At 38.0% G+C, this 25,629-nt stretch overlaps 2 protein-coding genes and 1 long non-coding RNA gene across 3 annotated transcripts in view; 2 read left to right on the top strand and 1 right to left on the bottom strand.

Annotated features, from left to right (window-relative positions):
- Positions 1 to 25,629, top strand: part of LOC128359983 (NACHT, LRR and PYD domains-containing protein 14-like) — a 139,702-nt gene that overhangs the window by 86,946 nt on the left and 27,127 nt on the right. The window lies entirely within an intron of this gene.
- clns1a (chloride channel, nucleotide-sensitive, 1A) lies at positions 962 to 6,393 on the bottom strand. Its single transcript, XM_053321595.1, has 7 exons — positions 6,034 to 6,393; positions 4,540 to 4,676; positions 3,598 to 3,732; positions 3,165 to 3,275; positions 2,688 to 2,693; positions 2,385 to 2,558; positions 962 to 1,032 (listed from the first exon to the last, which is right to left on the bottom strand). Exons 1-7 carry the CDS (start codon positions 6,150 to 6,152, stop codon positions 962 to 964), a joined length of 753 nt encoding a protein of 250 aa, XP_053177570.1. The 5' UTR covers positions 6,153 to 6,393.
- Positions 11,002 to 25,629, top strand: part of LOC128361034 (uncharacterized) — a 34,909-nt gene continuing 20,281 nt past the window's right edge. Inside the window, exons 1-2 of the long non-coding RNA XR_008321541.1 lie at positions 11,002 to 11,069; positions 20,201 to 20,262. This is a non-coding gene — a long non-coding RNA (uncharacterized LOC128361034). The remainder of the gene's footprint in view (positions 11,070 to 20,200; positions 20,263 to 25,629) is intronic.

The following is a 25,629-nucleotide window of genomic DNA, read 5'->3' as shown; positions in this document are numbered from 1 at the left end:
ATGCTGATAATTACGTTATTGTACGATAAGTCGATAATTATTGTGACAGGCCTTCTCTCCATTACATTACAGAGTGATTCAATCAGCACAGATATTCACCAGCACACACAGCTTCCTTCACTTTAGGATATATACAAATCCCAGTACCTCCGCTGGGCCGCAGATATAATCAAGGACTCATCTCACCCAGGCGACCTGTTATACGAGCTGTCTAATAATATATGGTGACTCTGACTCTGCTTCATAAAGACATACAGGGAGATGGTACAGCTGGTTCTAATATGCACAATTCAGGAAATACAGATGTCAGAATGAGGGATTACAACCACAAAGCTTCCGTTTCCACTTCTAAATGAGTCGCAAACATGCATTTAATGCCTTTAAAAGACAATTAAATGTTGGTAAAACAAGTCGTCCAGTGGATTTCTGAACCATGACAGAAACACTAATGGCGCTTTTCCACTATACAGTTCTAGCTCGACTCGGCTTGGCTCGACTCAGTTTTGGTACCAGGTACGACCTCCTCCATTACTTCATAGTACCTCCTCAACGTGAGCGGGGTTGTCATAGCACAGTTGTGTGAAACTGCTGTGACTTCGTTTTATACGCGACAAACACATAAACAATGGAGGACATGGAGGCGATGGTGTACTTGCTGCTGTATGTGGCTTTTTGTCACACACAAAGCAAGAGAAGAGAAACGAATCGCGGTAACGGTGTTGCCAGTATTTAAAGATGCCGGGTTTGATACATGTCGGACATCGCCAGAGCAGGTACTAAGAAAAGTACCAGGTACCAGGTACTGTCCCTAATGGAAAAGCAAAAAAACCTGAGTAGAGTCGAGTCGAGTCCAGTCTAGCAGAGTAGTGCTAGAACTGTATAATGGAAAAGCCCCATAAGATGGTGGTTAAACTGGGACTCCATACTGGATATCATCAAATGTTTAAAAAATACATCAGACTTACCAGTGTTCAACATCTGCATCCTCAAACTGACCGGCCTCCGCCGCTGATGCATCCACCTCCATCCCATCTGTCAACACACAAACACACCAATTACCAACCAACAATACAAAAAAAGATGATTATGAAGGTCTATTATTAAAAGGACCTGATGTCACCTGATCAATAAATACTAATATTTCACTAATTAATCTAATCAGTGGTCATAAATACAACATAGAAAACAATCTAGACATAAGACAGTACTAATGAATACTAATGATTTAGCCTATAAATAGTCTTAAACATATCTGGCCTTTTCTAAAACATAACACTGAGTAGCAGTTTATCATTCAGTCCCCTGTGAGACAACCTGTAAAGTAAATATCCAGAATGCCTCCCTTTTTCATCTATTGTTGTATTTTACCATTTTTTTATATTCAAGTCTTTCTAATTGACAGGTGACGTACACCATTTGTATTAACCAAAGTTGCTCATCAATTAGTTAGTGATCTCTCCAGTCCTCCTATTGAATGACTGAGGCAGCTCTTGTGTGCATATATAGGGAAGTGTTGTGATGCTGCCTGATGAAGGTCAGATAGACCGAAACATTGCAACAGCTTAATGAAACAAACATCACTGAGAGAGACAGTGTGCAGGAGTCTTTTCTCATTTTCTTTGACCACACTTTCCTCCTACACACATGCCACTGCTCTCAGATGTGCAGGGATTCATTTCCTTAAAGTCTCGACAGCAAAAACCAAAAACAGGAAACGTCACATACATTTGGATACATTTGGTAGTTTGAAATGTGATTCCAATCAGATTTCTACAGACACGTCTCACTTTAGATGCTCTGGGCGCTCAGATTAGATATCAAAGTGTCTTTTGCATCAGTTGTGATGTGACAAACGACGACAACAACATGAAATCCAGAGTTCAAAGTTCATCAGAGCAGCATGCAGACAACAGTCGACGAAGGAGTTCTGCATCGTGACTCAACACAACGACTGTCTGCAGGACGAAATGATGGATCTCAGTTTCTGTTGCTTCTGCGTTGGCTTATAACCAGCATATGTAGTTACTGACACCTACATTGTTACCATGGCAACCAATGCAGATAGTTCTGTGACGTCTGGACACACAAATCTGATCACTTACAATTAACAGTGCAGATATTCAGTCTTAAACATCTGACCAGAGGCTGTTGTATGTTGTACAGCTTGTGAAGCTTCTTGAGTCAGATTTGGGATATTGGTGAGTTTCTCCTATAAGATAACAGATTGCTTCCCTTGCATGTGAATAAAAATGCAGGCCTGCGGTCATCTGCTGTGTGAAATATAAAAGAGTAAAATCTGAGTTCAACATCGAATCGTTGAGCTTGTAGTCTCAGAGCGATCTCTCTGATCACCAGGCTGCTGTGAGTTTGTGTCTGATTCAAACCTTCAAAGTCTGCGTTGGTCTCTTCCGTTCGGACTCCGGCCATGCGGTACTGCTGAGCCACGCTCTGGGCTAACATCCCCTCCAGTCTCTCCAGCGTTGCCTGGCCCTCCTGCGTGAGCGCCGACAGACCCTCGTCACAGGTGTAGAAGGTCGGGATGTCGGCGTGACCGTGCTCTGAGGAAGGACAGAGAAATAAAGATAACGTCACAACACAACCAATGAACATCTTAATGAAAACACACAACTCAGAACTCAAGGTGTTATGTTTGTTTAACATGCAGTGATGAGTGCTGGACAGCTTACCTGCTTCTGTAAACAGTGAGTCCAGACAAACAGACAAGAGAAAATAAAAGAGTCAAATTTAAAATTCAGCTCATAGCACATATTATTATACATGCAAAAAAGTATTACAACTTCATCAACAACATCAGTGAAATTCTGAGAGGTTTCTAAAGCCAAAACAAGCCAATAAAATGTCAAATATGTAAAGATGCCATCTGAATAAATCTGACAGGTTTATCTTCAGTTTAAAAACACTCAAGCAAGCAAATTAAAGAAAGACAAAAAGGTGGATAACATCTGTAGTATTTAGTCTGCTTGTGTCTTCATCAAGTTTCTATCTAAATTAATGTTTGTTCAAAACATCTTTTGAAAGACTGAATCAAGACTTGGTTGTGTCTAAATTGTTCACATAACTATTAACATAACATACTTTAGTGTGTGTGTGTGTGTGTGTGTGTGTGTGTGTGTGTGTGTGTGTGTGTGTGTGTTTTTCCTCACCAGCCTCCTCCACGTCATACTCTTCTCCTTCGAAGTCGTTGTCTGAGTCGTCGTCCTCGGGGTCGGGGTGCAGCGCCTGACACTCACACATCGCTGAGAACATGGACTCCACTGTATGTATACATACATACACACACACACACACACACACACACACACACACACACACACACACACACACACACACACACACACACACACACACACACACACACACACACACACACACACACACACACACACACACACACACACACACACACACACAATCAAATTTAAATTAAACACAAGTTACAGGTGTTGAGGACTATCTTCAGCAGTATAAACTAATATATTCAGACTTCTTCAGGCTGCTTTAAATCAGACTTTGTATTAAATCATTCTGTCGTTCTGTGTAATCAGTCTGACTCTCATCATCAGTGCGGTCACTCACATGCCGCCTTGTCGCTGGGCACAAATCGAATCTCTGTGATCACTCCTTTATCATCATCGTCGTCATCATCCTCGCTGCTGTCACCGCCATCTTCATCATCTGGAGCTTTTTCTGCCATTTCAGCCTCGTTTTCATCTGAGAGGAGGGAAAGATAAATTGTATGAGACACATGAAGTGAGGAACTGCAACAAGAAACAGATTCATTCATCCATTTTCTGCCACTTATCCGAGGCTGGGTCACAGTGGCATCAGGCTGAGCAATGAAACCCAAACATCCTTCTTCTTAGCGATGCTTATCAGCTCCTCCTGGGGGATCCCAAGGCGTTCCCAGACCAGGAGAAATATGTATTCCCTCCAGTGTGTTCTGGGTCTCCTCCCAGTCGGACATGCCTGGAACTCCTCTAAAGGGAGGCATCCTGACTAGGTGCCCAAACCACCTCAGCTGGCTCTACTCCTAGCCTCCTTCCGATGTCTGAGCTCCTGACCCTATCTCTAAGGCTGAGCCCAGAAACTCTCTGGAGGAAACTCATTTCGGCCGCTTGTATCCACAATCTCATTCTTTTAGTCACTCCCTAAAGCTGGTGACCATAGGTGAGGGTTGGGATGTAGACTGACTGGTAAATTAAGAGCTTCACCTTCAGGTTCAGCTCCTTATTCACCTGGACGTTGCTGCACTGATCCGCTGGTCAGTCTCATGCTCCATCTTACCGTCACTCCTGAATAAGACCCTGAGATACTTAAACTCCTCTACAGACAGAATGATGCTGAATTTTAAGTTTCTCTGTTGGTTTTGCATGAACGGTAATGCCAAACAATGACTCTATTTTCTGTCTACCTACACACACACTCATGACGCCACCAGAAAACAAAGAAAATACCAACTTTGACATGGCGCAATCTCATAGATCTACAGTAATAAATAAAAAACTGAGTTCCCCTCACCGCTGAGTTTGCCGTTGACCATGATGTACAGGTGTTCCTGTGGGTAAGCGCCGATGTCTCTGGAGATAGCGTGCAGGCCGATGGTTGGATACTCCAGAGAGAAACCCATCCCCGAGCCGTCGAACCATGACAAGCGCCTGTGAATATATTAGATGTAAAATTTAAAGAAAAGACACAAAGAAAGCTTATAGTTCCTGCTTTGATTTTTAAAAAAAAGATATAATCTGTAACTTTCCCCCATTAAAATGTCTAAAAAACAAGACTTATGAGCCAAATATGTGCCATTTATCCCAAATGTTTCAAGCAATGTTCAAATTCATCAGAGAAATCCATAATCTAATAAACATAATGCTCCATTTCAGTTGGTTTGCAGTCAATGGCGTCATACCCATTGCAAAACACTCATAAATTAACTTTTTATCCAGGTTTTAAGCCACATTTTTACAATCCACTTTTTATAGATCTTGGTCCTTCAAACTGTATTTTTTAACCAGTTGAAGGATTTTAGTTATCAGAGAAACAAGCTGAGCAAACGATAGCTGAAGATCAGCTTGCAACCTCTCCAGACATCCTGCATGTGCTGAGCAACGTCAGAAAACACAGATTTTTAATGTGAAGCTGCTTTATTCAGTGTTTTTACTGGTTTTAATCATCAGGTCTGTTTGCTCTGGAGAGGAGGAGGCAGCTGCGGTTAATTCGGCTCTCAGTAAAACCCTCTTGAATATAACCCTAACCCTAAAGATATATTGGTCTGGCTCTTATTTTTCCCGATCACAAGTCTGTCATGTCAGTGTCTTCTGTAACAAACAAAAGCATCAAATCTTAGATGCATAAGTGGGTAAAAAATGACCCGGTCAAATTGTTTTCTTGCAATGTCTTCATAATGAAAAGTTGTTATTATTTCATATTCCAGCTATTCCTAAAAAACAAACAAAAAAAAGTTATTGATATCATGCCATTTACATGTTTAACTTACCTTTTATACATTTTATGAAACTCTAGTCTTATCAACTCTCTAGTCTCTTATCAACTGTGATTGTCAGGAATATATATTTTGTGAACAACACAGACTATATATACAAATGTTAAAAAAGTGAAAAATATTTCAAACATGAAATCATTCTTGTGTAGACCAAAATATAATAAAAATGATAGTTCTTAACCAAAATGACAAAAGTGACGTAAAAACACATTTTCGACCCATTTATGGAAGAGTGTAGGATCCAGTCCCTCGTGCATCTAAGGGTTAAATAAAGGATTTGAGTTCATCCACTACAGCAGCTTACCAAATTCACCATAACACCGGAAGTGCTATAGTGTTATGAAGCACGTTTTTTTGGTTTTGTTATTACACCTTGTATGAAAGAGTTTGGTGTCATTAAACGTACACATCTGCTTTAACCAATTATCATACTTCACATTAAAACACTGATTTAAGGCAGAAACCTGTGATGTAAAGTAGAAAAACAAAGACTCCACATGTGCATCACTTACGTTTCGGCGACGTACAGCGTGCCGCAGCCCAACCTCTGGCCGTCCAACACCGCCGTGGTCTCGGCTTGTTCGTGGCGCACTCCCTCGGTGGGGGGATGGAGGTTTTTCAGCAACACCATTGTTAGATGTTAGATCTCCCAGCAGACTGCGGTGGTGGTCAACAACAACAAGAAGAAGAAGAAAGAGTGTGTTTTCTGACAGCTGGAGATGATAAACTGTGAGCCCGGGATTAACAGCACCAGGCTGAGCTGCGGGAGGACTGAAGTCTGCAGACACACAAACATGCAAACTGTACTTAAAGCTGGTGTGAGTCGTGGCTGAGGTCTCACAACAGCTGAAATATCGCGGCAAGATACAGCAGCTTCCCTCCTTTTCTTCTTCTACCTTGAGGTTTTTAGGCTAGCTGCTACCCACAGTGTCTTATTACTGCCATCTACCGGCCTCAATCAACTACTACAGTGTCTTATTACTGCCATCTACTGGCCTTAGTCAAGTACTACAGTATTTCATTACTGACATCTAGTGGTCTTAGTCAACTACTACAGTGTCTCATTACTGCCATCTAGTGGCCTCAGTCACCTACTACAGATTCCGGACTGTCACTTTTCCCATGTATCAGTTCGTCTCTGATTTATTTTTTGTGAGCCTATATTTATATATTGCACTTGTTATTCATGTTTTATATTTACTTGGTATATACATTTCATATTTAGACTGTATTTTCCTCATATTTTCTCTCTAATAATTGCACCCTTTATATTTATATTTTTATTCTTTTGGTAAAATTTTGTGTGCGTATTAAATTAATCTTTTCTGGACAGGTACCACCACTAACATTTCAGTACACATTGTACTGTGTATGATTGTGTTTGATGATTATAGTCTATTTTTATATGTTCATATTTTCATACCTTTATATTGTTTTAAAAATATATAAAAATAAATAGGCATACAATTTAAAACAAGTAAGAATTTAGGATTTTTGATACTTCAGGAGTTTAGATTTAGAGTAAAGTATAAAAATGAAGTACCGTGTTAAATTTGGTCTCAGAACTCCTAAAATTAATTATTATTGTATTTTTTTTCTCCAAAAAATATTTTATACAAATTTAATTATTTTGTGAGCCTCTATTTTAGAGATGGGGCAAACAATTATGCTACAGGTTCAAATGGTTTTATTTGAACAGGTTTAATGTACTTTGGATAGTTCTGTTATTAATATAATATGATTATACACTATTGTAGACCACAAATGAAAACTAATTTCCCCATGGGACAATAAAGTCTATCTATCTATCTATCTATCTATCTATCTATCTATCTATCTATCTATCTATCTATCTATCTATCTATCTATCTATCTATCTATCTATCTATCTATCTATCTATCTATCTATTCATATTTATTTAATAATTTAATTTTAGTGTATTTGCTACTGTAGAAACATTACATTGCAATATGGCAGCCTCTGTAGAAGATTACCTGCTCCTTATGTTATTGTCTTTTAATTATATACACTGCATTATAGTCAAAAGCATGTTGTAAGACTTTAAGATCTCTGTTTCCTGTGTTAAAATATTCTTAACAGATACCAACAATGGTGAACTTTGGGCTTCAGTCACTCTTACGTTATTGCTCACTAGACAGAGACAGGTAAAGTCCAGGGAGGAAAGGCAGAGAAGGATTCAGCCTTCAACTCCTTATTCTCAGCAGAGACAGAAAGAAACTCACTATAGATACAATGAATTAATAAAAAATAATAACTATTAGGGTGATGAATATGGAATGACAAAGTCCAGAGGTTGATATGAAGAAACTAATGAAGCTGTAAACAGAATCATGTTTCTGCACATGCTTAGTTACATAACCGAATTAAGTCACATTTATATATCGCTCTGAAATCAGAGGGAGGAGAACAGGGTGGACAAGATGTGTTTAGGCAACAAAAGCACTTTGTTTAGGTTAGTGAACAGTCATGGGAAAGGACCAGTGTGCAGGATTTAGTGGCATCTAGCAGTGAGGTTGCACATTTTCCCCACCGCCCATCTTAAGTGTGTAAGACAACCTATGATGGCCGTGATACTCTGGAAATTAAGAGACCTTCTGTAGAGCCAGTGTTTGTTCATTCTGGTGAAACATGGCGGCCTCCATGGAAGAGAAGCCGCTCCTTTTGTAGATATAAAGGCCTCTTCTGATTTTCAGGTGATTAGACACTAATTAAAACATACTTATGAATGTTATTTTCCATTTCAGCCAAGTCTGTTCTACTAGATGACACGAAATCCTACACACTGTTCCTTCCATTATTAAAAAATATGTTGAGCTTCATGTCACTGCAGACTTTTTCCTTATTTTTGGTATCAAACCAAGACCACAATCTTTTCCTAACCTTAACAAATGCTGGATTTAAAGTGACTTAATTCAAACCAACAGTCAGACACACACACACACTCACACACACACACACACACGCACGATCGCACGCATGCACGCACGCACGCACGCACACACACACACACACATTCTAGTAAAGATGAAGGGAGGAGCAAACAGTTAGGGATTAAAGTTGAAGGTCCATACAGTCGCCATTCCACCACAGCAAGTCTGAGCAGGTGAGTGTGCATATTACTCTCAAACAATAATCACTGTCATTACTGATCTATCTGCTAATTATTTTTCTGATTAATTGCTTAGTTGATTAAACTACATTCTCACAGCAATGTAACGTGACTCACTGGTTCTGTTAAAATAGAGAGAAGTCACAGTTAAGAACAACACAGATGTTTATCTGAAGTCTGTTTGTTGGATTTAAACCAGAGTCAAAGTTTCTCTTTGTGATGGACAGAAAACACACATGGTTGTAGTTAAAGTCATGTAAACTAATAAGAAGATACAGTACTAACATGAGAGGCAGGACTGGGTTTATTATACTGTGTATGTGTGTGTGTCTCCAGTGTTACTGGTTTACCTCTCAGACTCCAGAAGATGGAGGTTTCAGAGGAAGAGGAGGACGGAGCAAAGTCTGTAATATCCAGCTGTGTGTCTATGAAGAGTGACCAGTCCAAAGGTGAACCTCTAGTCTTCAGTAATGAACCTGGACCCTCAGACACAAAGTAAGAGACTGTTTCTACTGTAAACCGACCTGAAGATGATTCAGTGAGACAGTTTCATTAAGGTTGTAGTGTAAATATGAAGGAAACACAGTGGAAAGAAATAATGAAGTAGCTTCCATTCAGCTGTAATCTAGAACAGATCTTCATGTTCATATTAACCAGAGACAGAGACAGGGATGCTATTAGTGTTTGATTGTGAAGTAAATAAATCTAAAGTAGTAGCAGGTAACCCAGAGTGACTAAGGATTTAGTAACAAGTCAATTGTGCCTTAGTTTTTTGTTGGTAAAATGTAATATTTGGTTTCATGTTCCTGTTCAATGGTGAAAATATGGAGGAGGTCCTGTATTGTTCAATTGTCTCCTGCTTATATTTACCTGAACTTCAATGGCTCATAGTTATTTAAAGAAGCTGTGTGGAGTTTTTCTTGTTAACAAACGAAAGTAATGTTCACATTGACTTGCTTACCAGAACATAATTGTGTATATCATTGTGGTCCCTGTATTTTGCACACTGGGGTTAAAATGCCTCATATTACATTCATTAAGGCAAACGTACTAAATGGAGAGTGCATATTATCTTGCACAGTTGAAAGACGCAAACTTGAGAGGTTGATTTGAAGAACAAACTAATGAAGCTGTAAACAGAATCATGTTTCTGCACATGCTTAGTTACATAACCGAATGAAGTCACATTTATATATCGCTCTGAAATCAGAGGGAGGAGAACAGGGTGGACAAGATGTGTTTAGGCAACAAAAGCACTTTGTTTAGGTTAGTGAACAGTCATGGGAAAGGACCAGTGTGCAGGATTTAGTGGCATCTAGCAGTGAGGTTGCACATTTTCCCCACCGCCCATCTTAAGTGTGTAAGACAACCTATGATGGCCGTGATACTCTGGAAATTAAAATACCGCTGTAGAGCCAGTGTTTGTTCATTCTGGTGAAACATGGCGGCCTCCATGGAAGAGAAGCCGCTCCTTTTGTAGATATAAAGGCCTCTTCTGATTTTCAGGTGATTAGACACTAATTAAAACATACATATGAATGTTATTTTCCATTTCAGCCAAGTCTGTTCTACTAGATGACACGAAATCCTACACACTGTTCCTTTCATTGTTAATAAATATGTTGAGCTTCATGTCACTGCAGACTTTTTCCTTATTTTTGGTATCAAACCAAGACCACAATCTTTAACTAACCTTAACAAATGCTGGATTTAAAGTGACTTAATTCAAACCAACAGAAAGACACACACACACGCATGACCGCACGCACGCACGCACGCACACACACACACACACACACACACACACACACACACACACACATTCTAGTAAAGATGAAGGGAGGAGCAGACAGTTAGGGATTAAAGTTGAAGGTCCATACAGTCGCCATTCCACCACAGCAAGTCTGAGCAGATGAGTGTGCATATTACTCTCAAACAATAATCACTGTCATTACTGATCTATCTGCTAATTATTTTTCTGATTAATTGCTTAGTTGATTAAACTGCATTCTCACAGCAATGTAACATGACTCACTGGTTCTGTTAGAATAGAGAGAAGTCACAGTTAAGAACAACACAGATGTTTATCTGAAGTCTGTTTGTTGGATTTAAACCAGAGTCAAAGTTTCTCTTTGTGATGGACAGAAAACACACATGGTTGTAGTTAAAGTCATGTAAACTAATAAGAACATACAGTACTAACATGAGAGGCAGGACTGGGTTTATTATACTGTGTGTGTGTGTGTGTGTGTGTGTGTCTCCAGTGTTACTGGTTTACCTCTCAGACTCCAGAAGATGGAGGAAGAGGAGGAGGACGGAGCAGAGTCTCTAATATCCAGCTGTCTGTCTATGAAGAGTGACTGGTCTAATGATGAACCTCCAGTCTTCAGTAATGAACCTGGACCCTCAGACACAAAGTAAGAGACTGTTTCTACTGTAAACTGACCTGAAGATGATTCAGTGAGACAGTTTCATTAAGGTAGTAGTGTAGATATGAAGGAAAGAAATAATGAAGTAGCTTCCATTCAGCTGTAATCTAGAACAGATCTTCATGTTCATGTTAACCAGAGACAGAGACAGGGATGCTATTGCTGTTTGATTGTGCAGTCAATAAATCTACAGTAGCAGCAGGTAACCCAGAGTGATGTTTACTAAGGATTTAGTAACAAGTAAAAATTGTTTCAGTCCTTATTTAATACAGGACTACAGCAAGGTTTTGCGTAGGTAAAATGGAAGAAAATTAAATTGAGTGTTTGGTCTCATGTAATACAGAATGAGTCTTAAGGTGTTCCTGTTCAAAGATATAAAATATGAGAAGAAATAATGCTAATCTGTGCTAATGCCCATTGTCAGTAGGAGACCATATCACATCCATAAAACTGGAACTGTCCTAATGATGCACTCATGCATTCATGCATTTAGTCCAAAAAGATTTGTTTTGAATTATATTTATGAGCTTTAAGGACATTTAATGGGAATACCTTTCATTAATTGGTGTTTTTTTCTTCATGATATTGGATTCACAGCTGTGCTACCTGAATAAAATACCCCTATAACCATGCAAACTGGAGCCCAATTAATTAATTTTCTTAAATTGATAACAAAGTTTTCTAAGATTTGGCAATGCACTTTAATAGAAAATGTACTTAATTCCTTGCAACAAACAAGCTAGTGAAACAATCCAGATTGATAAATAATAATGTTTTTAATCAGATTGAATGTATTCTTGGATTATAATCACTACACAGCCATAATCTGATACATTGTTTATCTTCTAAATTTGGCCATCTTTTCACACTAAAATGGTGCTTTGCTCAGTTACATCTGCCCAACCCTGTCTCCTAGAAATTACATTCATAAACTATTAAATAGTTTCCCAATAATGTTGCATTGACAAACACAACCGAATGAAGTCACATTTATATATCGCTCTGAAGTCAGAGGGAGGAGATCAGAGTGGACAGGAAGTGTTTAGGCAACAAAAGCAATGTGTTTTAGGTTAGTGAACGATCATGGTGCTGCTTAAAGGACCAGTGTGCAGGATTTAGTGGCATTGCACATTACAAGACATTGTAAGGTTCTGTTAAAATAGAGAGAAGTCACAGTTAAGAACAACACAGATGTTTATCTGAAGTCTGTTTGTTGGATTTAAACCAGAGTCAAAGTTTCTCTTTGTGATGGACAGAAAACACACATGGTTGTAGTTAAAGTCATGTAAACTAATGAGAAGATAAAATACTATCATGCTGCAAAGTTTTATGAAGGTAAAGTGGAAGAAAATTGAGTGTTCGGTTTCGTGTCATCAAAATTAGTCTAAATTGTTAGATGTTTTTTTTTACTTCTAAATAGGTAGGAAATCAACAAAAACAAACAACAAAAACACAGAAATTAGAGGACACTTTTCGCTTGGTTCCCAGGACTCTTATTTTTTCTTTTAAATAACTGTATGTTCAGTTATGAAATGGAAAATTAAAATATTACTCCATATTACTGGTTTACCTCTCAGACTCCAGAAGATGAAGGAAGAGGAGGAAGAGGAGGACGGAGCAGAGTCTGTAATATCCAGCTGTGTGTCTATGAAGAGTGACCGGTCTAAAGGTTTACCTCCACGCTTCAGTAATGAACCTGGACCCTCAGACACAAAGTAAGAGACTGTTTCTACTGTAAACTGACCTGAAGATGATTCATTGAGACAGTTTCATTAAGGTAGTAGTGTACATATGAAGGAAACACAGTGGAAAGAAATAATGAAGTAGCTTCCATTCAGCTGTAATCTAGAACAGATCTTCATGTTCATATTAACCAGAGACAGAGACAGGGATGCTATTAGTGTTTGATTGTGAAGTAAATAAATCTAAAGTAGTAGCAGGTAACCCAGAGTGACTAAGGATTTAGTAACAAGTCAATTGTGCCTTAGTTTTTTGTTGGTAAAATGTAATATTTGGTTTCATGTTCCTGTTCAATGGTAAAAATATGGAGGAGGTCCTGTATTGTTCAATTGTCTCCTGCTTATATTTACCTGAACTTCAATGGCTCATAGTTATTTAAAGAAGCTGTGTGGAGTTTTTCTTGTTAACAAATGAAAGTAATGTTCACATTGACTTGCTTACCAGAACATAATTGTGTATATCATTGTGGTCCCTGTATTTTGCACACTGGGGTTAAAATGCATCATATTACATTCATTAAGGCAAACGTACTAAATGGAGAGTGCATATTATCTTGCACAGTTGAAAGACGCAAACTTGAGAGGTTGATTTGAAGAACAAACTAATGAAGCTGTAAACAGAATCATGTTTCTGCACATGCTTAGTTACATAACCGAATGAAGTCACATTTATATATCGCTCTGAAATCAGAGGGAGGAGAACAGGGTGGACAAGATGTGTTTAGGCAACAAAAGCACTTTGTTTAAGTTAGTGAACAGTCATGGGAAAGGACCAGTGTGCAGGATTTAGTGGCATCTAGCAGTGAGGTTGCACATTTTCCCCACCGCCGATCTTAAGTGTGTAAGACAACCTATGATGGCCGTGATACTCTGGAAATTAAAATACCGCTGTAGAGCCAGTGTTTGTTCATTCTGGTGAAACATGGCGGCCTCCATGGAAGAGAAGCCGCTCCTTTTGTAGATATAAAGGCCTCTTCTGATTTTCAGGTGATTAGACACTAATTAAAACATACTTATGAATGTTATTTTCCATTTCAGCCAAGTCTGTTCTACTAGATGACACTTCTACACACTGTTCCTTCCATTGTTAATAAATATGTTAAAATAGAGAGAAGTCACAGTTAAGAACAACACAGATGTTTATCTGAAGTCTGTTTGTTGGATTTAAACCAGAGTCAAAGTTTATCTTTGTGATGGACAGAAAACACACATGGTTGTAGTTAAAGTCATGTAAACTAATAAGAAGATACAATACTATCATGCAGCAAAGTTTTATGAAGGTAAAGTGGAAGAAAATTGAGTGTTCGGTCTCATGTCATCAAAATTAGTCTAAATTGTTACATGTTTTTTTACTTCTAAATAGGTAGGAAATCAACAAAAACAAACAACAAAAACACATTCTTTTAAATAACTGTATGTTCAGTTATGAAATGGAAAATTAAAATATTACTCCATATTACTGGTTTACCTCTCAGACTTCAGAAGATGGAGGAAGAGGAGGAAGAGGAGGAAGGAGCAGAGTCTGTAATATCCAGCTGTGTGTCTATGAAGAGTGACCGGTCTAGAGGTTTACCTCCACGCTTCAGTAATGAACCTGGACCCTCAGACACAAAGTAAGAGACTGTTTCTACTGTAAACTGACCTGAAGATGATTCAGTGAGACAGTTTCATTAAGGTTGTAGTGTAGATATGAAGGAAACACAGTGGAAAGAAATAATGAACTACCTTCCATTCAGCTGTAATCTAGAACAGATCTTCATGTTCATATTAACCAGAGACAGAGACAGGGCTGCTATTAGTGTTTGATTGTGCAGTCAATAAATCTACAGTAGCAGCAGGTAACCCAGAGTGATGTTTACTAAGGATTTAGCAACAAGTAAAAATTGTTTCAGTCCTTATTTAATACAGGACTACAGCAAGGTTTTGCGTAGGTAAAATGGAAGAAAATTAAATTGAGTGTTTGGTCTCATGTAATACAGAATGAGTCTTAAGGTGTTCCTGTTCAAAGATATAAAATATGAGAAGAAATAATGCTAATCTGTGCTAATGCCCATTGTCAGTAGGAGACCATATCACATCCATAAAACTGGAACTGTCCTAATGATGCACTCATGCATTCATGCATTTAGTCCAAAAAGATTTGTTTTGAATTATATTTATGAGCTTTAAGGACATTTAATGGGAATACCTTTCATTAATTGGTGTTTTTTTCTTCATGATATTGGATTCACAGCTGTGCTACCTGAATAAAATACCCCTATAACCATGCAAACTGGAGCCCAATTAATTACTTTTCCTAAATTGACAACGTTTTCTATGATTTGGCAATGCACTTTAATAGAAAATGTACTTAATTCCTTGCAACAAACAAGCTAGTGAAACAATCCAGATTGATAAATAATAATGTTTTTAATCAGATTGAATGTATTCTTGGATTATAATCACTACACAGCCATAATCTGATACATTGTTTATCTTCTAAATTTGGCCATCTTTTCACACTAAAATGGTGCTTTGCTCAGTTACATCTGCCCAACCCTGTCTCCTAGAAATTACATTCATAAACTATTAAATAGTTTCCCAATAATGTTGCATTGACAAACACAACCGAATGAAGTCACATTTATATATCGCTCTGAAGTCAGAGGGAGGAGATCAGAGTGGACAGGAAGTGTTTAGGCAACAAAAGCAATGTGTTTTAGGTTAGTGAACGATCATGGTGCTGCTTAAAGGACCAGTGTGCAGGATTTAGTGGCATTGCACATTACAAGACATTGTAAGGTTCTGTTAAAATAGAGAGAAGTCACAGTTAAGAACAACACAGATGTTTATCTGAAGTCTGTTTGTTGGATTTAAACCAGAGTCAAAGTTTCTCTTTGTGATGGACAGAAAACACACATGGTTGTAGTTAAAGTCATGTAAACTAATAAGAAGATAAAATACTATCATGCTGCAAAGTTTTATGAAGGTAAAGTGGAAGAAAATTGAGTGTTCGGTCTCGTGTCATCAAAATTAGTCTAAATTGTTAGATGTTTTTTTTTACTTCTAAATAGGTAGGAAATCAACAAAAACAAACAACAAAAACACAGAAATTAGAGGACACTTTTCGCTTGGTTCCCAGGACTCTTATTTTTTCTTTTAAATAACTGTATGTTCAGTTATGAAATGGAAAATTAAAATATTACTCCATATTACTGGTTTACCTCTCAGACTCCAGAAGATGAAGGAAGAGGAGGAAGAGGAGGACGGAGCAGAGTCTGTAATATCCAGCTGTGTGTCTATGAAGAGTGACCGGTCTAAAGGTTTACCTCCACGCTTCAGTAATGAACCTGGACCCTCAGACACAAAGTAAGAGACTGTTTCTACTGTAAACTGACCTGAAGATGATTCATTGAGACAGTTTCATTAAGGTAGTAGTGTACATATGAAGGAAACACAGTGGAAAGAAATAATGAAGTAGCTTCCATTCAGCTGTAATCTAGAACAGATCTTCATGTTCATATTAACCATAGACAGAGACAGGGCTGGTATTAGTGTTTGATTGTGCAGTTAATAAATGTAAAGTAGCAGCAGGTAACCCAGAGTGATGTTTACTAAGGATTTAGTAACAAGTAAAAATTGTTTCAGTCCTTATTTAATACAGGACTACAGCAAGGTTTTGCGTAGGTAAAATGGAAGAAAATTAAATTGAGTGTTTGGTCTCATGTAATACAGAATGAGTCTTAAGGTGTTCCTGTTCAAAGATATAAAATATGAGAAGAAATAATGCTAATCTGTGCTAATGCCCATTGTCAGTAGGAGACCATATCACATCCATAAAACTGGAACTGTCCTAATGATGCACTCATGCATTCATGCATTTAGTCCAAAAAGATTTGTTTTGAATTATATTTATGAGCTTTAAGGACATTTAATGGGAATACCTTTCATTAATTGGTGTTTTTTTCTTCATGATATTAGATTCACAGCTGTGCTACCTGAATAAAATACCCCTATAACCATGCAAACTGGAGCCCAATTAATTACTTTTCCTAAATTGACAACGTTTTCTATGATTTGGCAATGCACTTTAATAGAAAATGTACTTAATTCCTTGCAACAAACAAGCTAGTGAAACAATCCAGATTGATAAATAATAATGTTTTTAATCAGATTGAATGTATTCTTGGATTATAATCACTACACAGCCATAATCTGATACATTGTTTATCTTCTAAATTTGGCCATCTTTTCACACTAAAATGGTGCTTTGGTCAACTACAGTGGACATGCTGTAAAATAAAAATAAAAATAAAAATACATTTTAAAAAGTCTAAATTGTTAGATGTTTTCTTACTTCTAAATAGGTAGGAAATCACTAAAAACAAACAACAATATCTCTTCAGTTTAGCAAACTGGGAGATCCACATTAGTGAATGTGTAATCTGGTTATTGCAATGAAACTATAAAAGATAAATGTACAATGTATTATAAAGTCCAGAGGTTGATATGAAGAACAGACTAATGAAGCTGTAAACAGAGTCATGTCTCTGCACATGCTCAGTTACATCTGCCCAACCCTGTCTCCTAGAATTTATATTCATAAACTATTAAATAGTTTCCCAATAATGTTGTATTGACAAACACAACCGAATGAAGTCACATTTATATATCGCTCTGAAGTCAGAGGGAGGAGATCAGAGTGGACAGGAAGTGTTTAGGCAACAAAAGCAATGTGTTTTAGGTTAGTGAACGATCATGGAGCTGCTTAAAGGACCAGTGTGTCAGATTTAGTGCCATGTAGCAGTGAAGTTGCACATTACAAGACATTATAAGGTTCTGTTAAAATAGAGAGAAGTCACAGTTAAGAACAACACAGATCTGAAGTCTGTTTGTTGGATTTAAACCAGAGTCAAAGTTTCTCTTTGTGATGGACAGAAAACACACATGGTTGTAGTTAAAGTCATGTAAACTAATAAGAAGATAAAATACTATCATGCTGCAAAGTTTTATGAAGGTAAAGTGGAAGAAAATTGAGTGTTCGGTCTTGTGTCATCAAAATTAGTCTAAATTGTTAGATGTTTTTTTTACTTCTAAATAGGTAGGAAATCAACAAAAACAAACAACAAAAACACAGAAATTAGAGGACACTTTTCGCTTGGTTCCCAGGACTCTTATTTTTTCTTTTAAATAACTGTATGTTCAGTTATGAAATGGAAAATTAAAATATTACTCCATATTACTGGTTTACCTCTCAGACTCCAGAAGATGAAGGAAGAGGAGGAAGAGGAGGACGGAGCAGAGTCTGTAATATCCAGCTGTGTGTCTATGAAGAGTGACCGGTCTAAAGGTTTACCTCCACGCTTCAGTAATGAACCTGGACCCTCAGACACAAAGTAAGAGACTGTTTCTACTGTAAACTGACCTGAAGATGATTCATTGAGACAGTTTCATTAAGGTAGTAGTGTACATATGAAGGAAACACAGTGGAAAGAAATAATGAAGTAGCTTCCATTCAGCTGTAATCTAGAACAGATCTTCATGTTCATGTTAACCAGAGACAGAGACAGGGATGCTATTGCTGTTTGATTGTGCAGTCAATAAATCTACAGTAGCAGCAGGTAACCCAGAGTGATGTTTACTAAGGATTTAGTAACAAGTAAAAATTGTTTCAGTCCTTATTTAATACAGGACTACAGCAAGGTTTTGCGTAGGTAAAATGGAAGAAAATTAAATTGAGTGTTTGGTCTCATGTAATACAGAATGAGTCTTAAGGTGTTCCTGTTCAAAGATATAAAATATGAGAAGAAATAATGCTAATCTGTGCTAATGCCCATTGTCAGTAGGAGACCATATCACATCCATAAAACTGGAACTGTCCTAATGATGCACTCATGCATTCATGCATTTAGTCCAAAAAGATTTGTTTTGAATTATATTTATGAGCTTTAAGGACATTTAATGGGAATACCTTTCATTAATTGGTGTTTTTTTCTTCATGATATTGGATTCACAGCTGTGCTACCTGAATAAAATACCCCTATAACCATGCAAACTGGAGCCCAATTAATTACTTTTCCTAAATTGACAACGTTTTCTATGATTTGGCAATGCACTTTAATAGAAAATGTACTTAATTCCTTGCAACAAACAAGCTAGTGAAACAATCCAGATTGATAAATAATAATGTTTTTAATCAGATTGAATGTATTCTTGGATTATAATCACTACACAGCCATAATCTGATACATTGTTTATCTTCTAAATTTGGCCATCTTTTCACACTAAAATGGTGCTTTGCTCAGTTACATCTGCCCAACCCTGTCTCCTAGAAATTACATTCATAAACTATTAAATAGTTTCCCAATAATGTTGCATTGACAAACACAACCGAATGAAGTCACATTTATATATCGCTCTGAAGTCAGAGGGAGGAGATCAGAGTGGACAGGAAGTGTTTAGGCAACAAAAGCAATGTGTTTTAGGTTAGTGAACGATCATGGAGCTGCTTAAAGGACCAGTGTGTCAGATTTAGTGCCATGTAGCAGTGAAGTTGCACATTACAAGACATTATAAGGTTCTGTTAAAATAGAGAGAAGTCACAGTTAAGAACAACACAGATCTGAAGTCTGTTTGTTGGATTTAAACCAGAGTCAAAGTTTCTCTTTGTGATGGACAGAAAACACACATGGTTGTAGTTAAAGTCATGTAAACTAATAAGAAGATACAATACTATCATGCTGCAAAGTTTTATGAAGGTAAAGTGGAAGAAAATTGAGTGTTCGGTCTTGTGTCATCAAAATTAGTCTAAATTGTTAGATGTTTTTTTTACTTCTAAATAGGTAGGAAATCAACAAAAACAAACAACAAAAACACAGAAATTAGAGGACACTTTTCGCTTGGTTCCCAGGACTCTTATTTTTTCTTTTAAATAACTATGTTCAGTTATGAAATGGAAAATTAAAATATTACTCCATATTACTGGTTTACCTCTCAGACTCCAGAAGATGAAGGAAGAGGAGGAAGAGGAGGACGGAGCAGAGTCTGTAATATCCAGCTGTCTGTCTATGAAGAGTGACCAGTCTAAAGATCGTGATCCAGTCTTCAGTAATGAACCTGGACCCTCAGACACAAAGTAAGAGACTGTTTCTACTGTAAACTGACCTGAAGATGATTCAGTGCTGAAATTCATTTGTGTTTGTTTCATATTCATTCACACTGTTTTCACATGTTCAAATCTGTTTGCTCTCACATCTGTTTTAAGTTGTAGATACAACATGCAGAAGGAGATTTGAACATATTTATTGTCACTATTAAATCATGATCATGTGCTATGTTTCATGTTAAATCTGCTCTTTACAAGAACTAATGATATCTCTAAAATGATTGTTGTTTCCACAGACAGAGAGCAGAGTCTCTAATATCCAGCTGTCTGTCTATGAAGAGTGACCAGTCTAAAGATCGTGATCCAGTCTTCAGTAAAGAACCTGGACCCTCAGACACAAAGTAAGAGACTGTTTCTACTGTAAACTGACCTGAAGATGATTCAGTGAGACAGTCTGTTCAGTCATCAAATGGAAAACTAGAATATCATTGTCTTTAAATTATACTACACTGCATTATAGTCAAAAGCATGTTGTAAGACTTTAAGATATGTGCTTCCTGTGTTAAAATATTCTTAACAGATACCATCGAAGCTGAACTTTGGGCCTTAAACACTGTAACTTTACTGCTCATTAGACAGAGACAGAGAGGTAAAGTCTAGAGAGGAAAGGCAGAGAAGGAGTCAGCCTTCAACTTCTTATTCTCAGCCGAGACTGAAAGAAACTGCCTATAGAAAAGGTGAATTAATTAAAAAATAATAACTATGAAGGTCATGAATATGGGAAGATTGTGAAACATCAGGCTGCATGTACAAATACTGACACTGACCTTCATACATTTTCTCTTCAGTCTAGCAAACTGGGAGATCCACATTCATGAATGTGTAATCTGGTTATTGCAAAAAATCTTACAATGTCCAGAGTTTGATTTGAACAAACTCATGAAGCTGTAAATTGAATCGTGCTCCTGCACATGCTCAGTTGTGTCTGCCCAATCACATTCATATACTATTAAATTGCTTCCCAATAATGTTGCATTGACAAACATAATCTAATGAAGTCACATTTATGTATCGCTTTTCATTTTCATGTTAACCAGAGACAGGGCTGGTATTGGTGTTTGATTTTCCAGTCATTAAATCTAAACTTGTAGCAGGTAACCCAGGGTGATATTCACTAAGGATTTAGTAACAAGTCAAAGGATTGCAGCAAGGTTGTGTAGGTAAAATGGAAAAGATTGAGTCTTTGTCCTCATGTAATACAGAATGAGTCTTAACGTGTTGCTGTTCAACGATATAAAATATGGGAAGAATATATACAGCCCACTACAGCTACAGAGGAAACTGATATTTTACATTGGAGAAAAGTAAAATGTGTAAAACTGTTGTATCACACTCACACAGAGGGAGAGAGACCATAGCAAAAACAGAGAGAGACAGAGAAACACAATGAAAAGATGCATTATGAAGATATTTAGCAGAGCTCTCTGTTCAGCAGCACAACACAAAAGAGCAGCAGTCTGATAGTTTTAGTGGACTGTGAAGTTTTGTTGTTAATAAAAAAAGTCATGTTTATAATGACTTACCAAAACATATTGAGTGTATCCTTTAGTCTAACAAATGTGTATCAATTTCAATCCTCATGAAACATTTGAGCTAGTATTTTAAATGCTGCATTGTTTACATCCATGTTTCCTAGCTTGCAGTCTTCTTGTTCTCTGCCTTTGCTGATGCATTATTGTGTCTGTCTATTTACTTTTTAATCCTTGCAATTGTGATATGTATTATTCTATTTCAAATTGAATGTGTTGAATCTCTGATCCTGAAGAACAAAAAGTGTAACTGTCTAAATATTGACAGTCTGGACTGTTTATGTGGGAAAGAGCTGTTGCTGTTGATTGACCTCCCCTAATGTCATGTGTCATAAATAATGTGTTCATGTCCACAGAGAGAGGAAGAGGAGGGCTGGTTCTGTGGAGGAGCAGTTGTCCTGCTGTTCTTTGTGTCAGGACGTCCTGAAGGATCCAGTCTCTACCAGCTGTGGACACTGGTTCTGCAGACAGTGCATCACCTCATACTGGGACCAGTCTGCTTCATCAGGAGACTCCTCCTGTCCCCAGTGTGCAGAAAGATCCAGAACCAGACCTGGACTACAGACAGACAGTCAGACCAGCACTGTACAAAGTAAGACTGAAGATCTGTCTGCTGATGTCATCATCTCTGAAAACTGGACAGGAATCTACCTCCTCTATCATGCTGAACATTAACAGTCACACTTATTTCTGTTTCATTCTACATTTTTTCTTCTCTTTCAGCAGAAAGTGGTCTGCAGGAGGTTTTAGATGAACATCAGATCAGTCTGAGCAGCACATGTGAATGTGTGACTGATGAAGCAGGAAAGGAAATCTTCTTCATCAGCATCTACACTGAGGTCCACATCATAGAGGGACTGAGTGAAGAGGTTAATACCCAACATGAAGTGGGGCAGATTGAACTAGCTTTCAAGATGAAGACCTTCCATGACGCTCCAATCAAGTGTCACGACATCTTTAAAGTCTTACCTGGTCAACAGAAACACATCAGAGTCGTTATGATGAGCGGTGTCGCTGGTGTTGGAAAAACCTTCACAGTGCAGAAGTTCACTCTGGACTGGGCACAGCGCTCCGAAAACCAAGATATCAGTCTGTTGATTCTGTTTTCGTTCAGGGCGCTGAACTTTATCAAAGATGAACAGTACAGTCTGCTCATGCTGATCCATGTTTTCTATCCAACATTACAGAAGCTCACAGCAGAGAAGCTCGCTGTCTGTAAAGTTCTGTTCATCTTTGACGGCCTGGATGAAAGCAGACTTTCACTGGATTTTAACAACAGTGAGGTCGTGTCTGATGTCACACAGAAGTCATCAGTCAGCGTGCTGTTGACAAACCTCATCAAGGGGAAGCTGCTTTCCTCGGCTCTCGTCTGGATAACTTCCCGACCTGCAGCAGCCAATCAGATCCCTCCTTCATGTGTTTGCAGGGTAACAGAAGTACGAGGCTTCACTGACGCCCAGAAGAAGGAGTACTTCAGGAGGAGATTCAGTGATAAAAAACAGTCCAGGAGAATCATCTCACACATCAAGACATCCAGGAGCCTCCACATCATGTGTCACATCCCAGTCTTCTGCTGGATCACTGCTACAGTTCTGGACCACATGTTGACTACAGACCAGAGAGGGGAGCTGCCCAAGACCCTGACTGACATGTACTCACACTTCCTCTTGATTCAGACAAAGAGGAAGAAGAACAAGTATGATGAGGGACATGAGACGAGTCCAGAGGAGCTGACGGAGGCTGACAGAGAACTTCTTCTGAAGCTGGGGAGGCTGGCGTTTGAACAACTGGAGAAAGGAAACATCCTGTTCTACCAAGAAGACCTGGAGCAGTGTGGTCTTGATGTCACAGAGGCCTCGGTGTTATCAGGATTTTGTACAGAGATCCTCAAAAAAGAGAAAGTGATCTTCCAGAAATCAGTCTACAGCTTTATTCATCTGAGTGTTCAGGAGTTTCTGGCTGCAGTCTACATGTACCACTGTTACACCAACAGCAACACAGAGGTACTGAAGAACTTCCTGAGAGAAGACAACAAAGTCAGAGAATCAAAACTAAAGTGTTTCTTCAAGAAGACATTTGCGTATGTCAAAGACAATGACTTATCTCTGGATGTCTTCCTGTCTAGAGCCATGCAGAAATCTCTCAGAAGTCAAAATGGCCACCTGGATCTTTTTGTTCGCTTCCTTCATGGCCTCTCTCTGAAGTCCAACCAGAGTCTCTTAGGAGGCCTACTTGGTCTGGCAGAAAACAGTCCAAAAACCATTGAGAGAGTCATCAACAACCTGAAGGAGATGAACAGTGAGAATAATGAAGATGACGATGAGTTTATCTCTCCTGACAGATGCATCAACATCTTCCACTGTCTGATAGAGATGAACGACCGGTCAGTACATCAGGAGATCCAAGAGTTCCTGAAGTCAAAGAACAGATCAGAGGAACTCTCTGAGATCCACTGCTCAGCTCTGGCCTACATGCTGCAGATGTCAGAGGAAGTTCTGGATGAGTTGGACCTGGAGAAGTACAACACATCATGGGAGGGACGACAGAGACTGATTCCAGCTGTGAGATACTGCAGAAAGGCTGTGTAAGTCCAGATGTGATAAACATTATAAATCAGTGTAGATTAGTAGATTTAATCTTCAAATATAATTAATTGGGCTCTCAATTGATTAAAATATTTAATTGCGATTAATTGCATGATTGTTATGAGTTAACTTGCAGTTAATCACAAATTATTTGCGCACACACACACACACACACACACACACACATACACACAGACAGAAGAATGTAACAGTAAAATACACAGTCTGTGTCTCTCTTTCTCCCACTCTCTGCTACATCACAGTCATACACATACTATTGGCAAGCGGGAGTATGTCTGTCTGTATCAGATGTATGTTTGGTATTTGAAACTCTGCTTGTTATCTTAAATGTCACTGCTGCATTACTTTCTTATTTCCAAACTACAGGCCAGGACAAGGGCCAAACACAAATGTGTGATGTCAAAAAGCATTATTTTGCTATATATATAATATCGTATCGTACATATTTATTCTATTTTAAACTATAGTAGTTTGTTAATTTTGAAAAAGAATGTTGACAACTCAATGTCATGCACATTTAAACATTTGTTTCATTTGTGTTTTGTCAACAGTCACTAGTGTTCAATGAGTTGAACTGAAGAAATTAAAAATCAAATTCAAAGAGGTAGTAAAGAGAGAAAATGTTGAGCTGAGTAAAAATAATCTGGAGTCAAATAAAAAATCATGGACAGTAAAAACAGTTCTCCAATCCAAATGTACTCATGTTAACTTTGTGGAGACAGACATGGGATCAGATCACACAGACAGACTGTGAACATTATGGAAGACTCAATGTAACTCCATTGTCTTTCCTTCATCTACAAGATGCAAGTCTGTAGGTCTGACAGAGATTGATGAGAATTATTGTTTCATTCAAACACAGTGAGACACCATCAGCTGAACTGGGACTGTTCTGGTAGCTTACTGGTTAAGATGCCATATAACTGCAATATCTGCTGATCTCTCCTCTTGTTTCCTGTTATCTCTCAACTGTTGCTGTCCATTAAAGAAATAAAATGCTCCAGAAATAAATATTTTTAAAAAATGATTATTTGAACCACTGGTATGAAGTGCAAATTTTAATCAAAACATAGATTATCAAGCTGTTTCACGATAACGTATGTTGTAATATATGTGTCATTACAGACTTTCTGACTGTGGACTCTCAGAGACTCACTGTCAAGTTGTGGCCTCAGCTCTGAAATCCAACCCCTCCCATCTGACATATCTGGAGCTGAGCTTCAACAAACTGTCTGATTCAGGAGTGAAGCTTCTCTCTGCTGGACTGGAGAGTCCAAACTGTAGACTGAAGACTCTGAGGTCAGTTCACTGACTGTAGCTTTGCTAGTTTTTATTTTCTATGTATTTACTTCAAATCTGTAGAATTTAAATTCTTTCACAAATTCAAAATCCACAGTCTTGTTCTGTGTAAAAATGACTTTCAGAGTTTAAACTAATTTGAGGCTTCAGCAGTCTAAGTTAAACATATCTTATCTATCTTATCTTTGTGTTTCCTTGCTGAGCTGCAGTGGAGGGATAGTGGTGTAACTC

The sequence above is a fragment of the Scomber japonicus genome, chromosome 6 (genome assembly GCF_027409825.1).
Source record: "Scomber japonicus isolate fScoJap1 chromosome 6, fScoJap1.pri, whole genome shotgun sequence".
In the NCBI taxonomy this organism is placed as follows: domain Eukaryota; kingdom Metazoa; phylum Chordata; class Actinopteri; order Scombriformes; family Scombridae; genus Scomber; species Scomber japonicus.
Note: the sequence above shows the minus strand (reverse complement) of the source record. Positions and strands in the feature narration are given on the sequence as shown.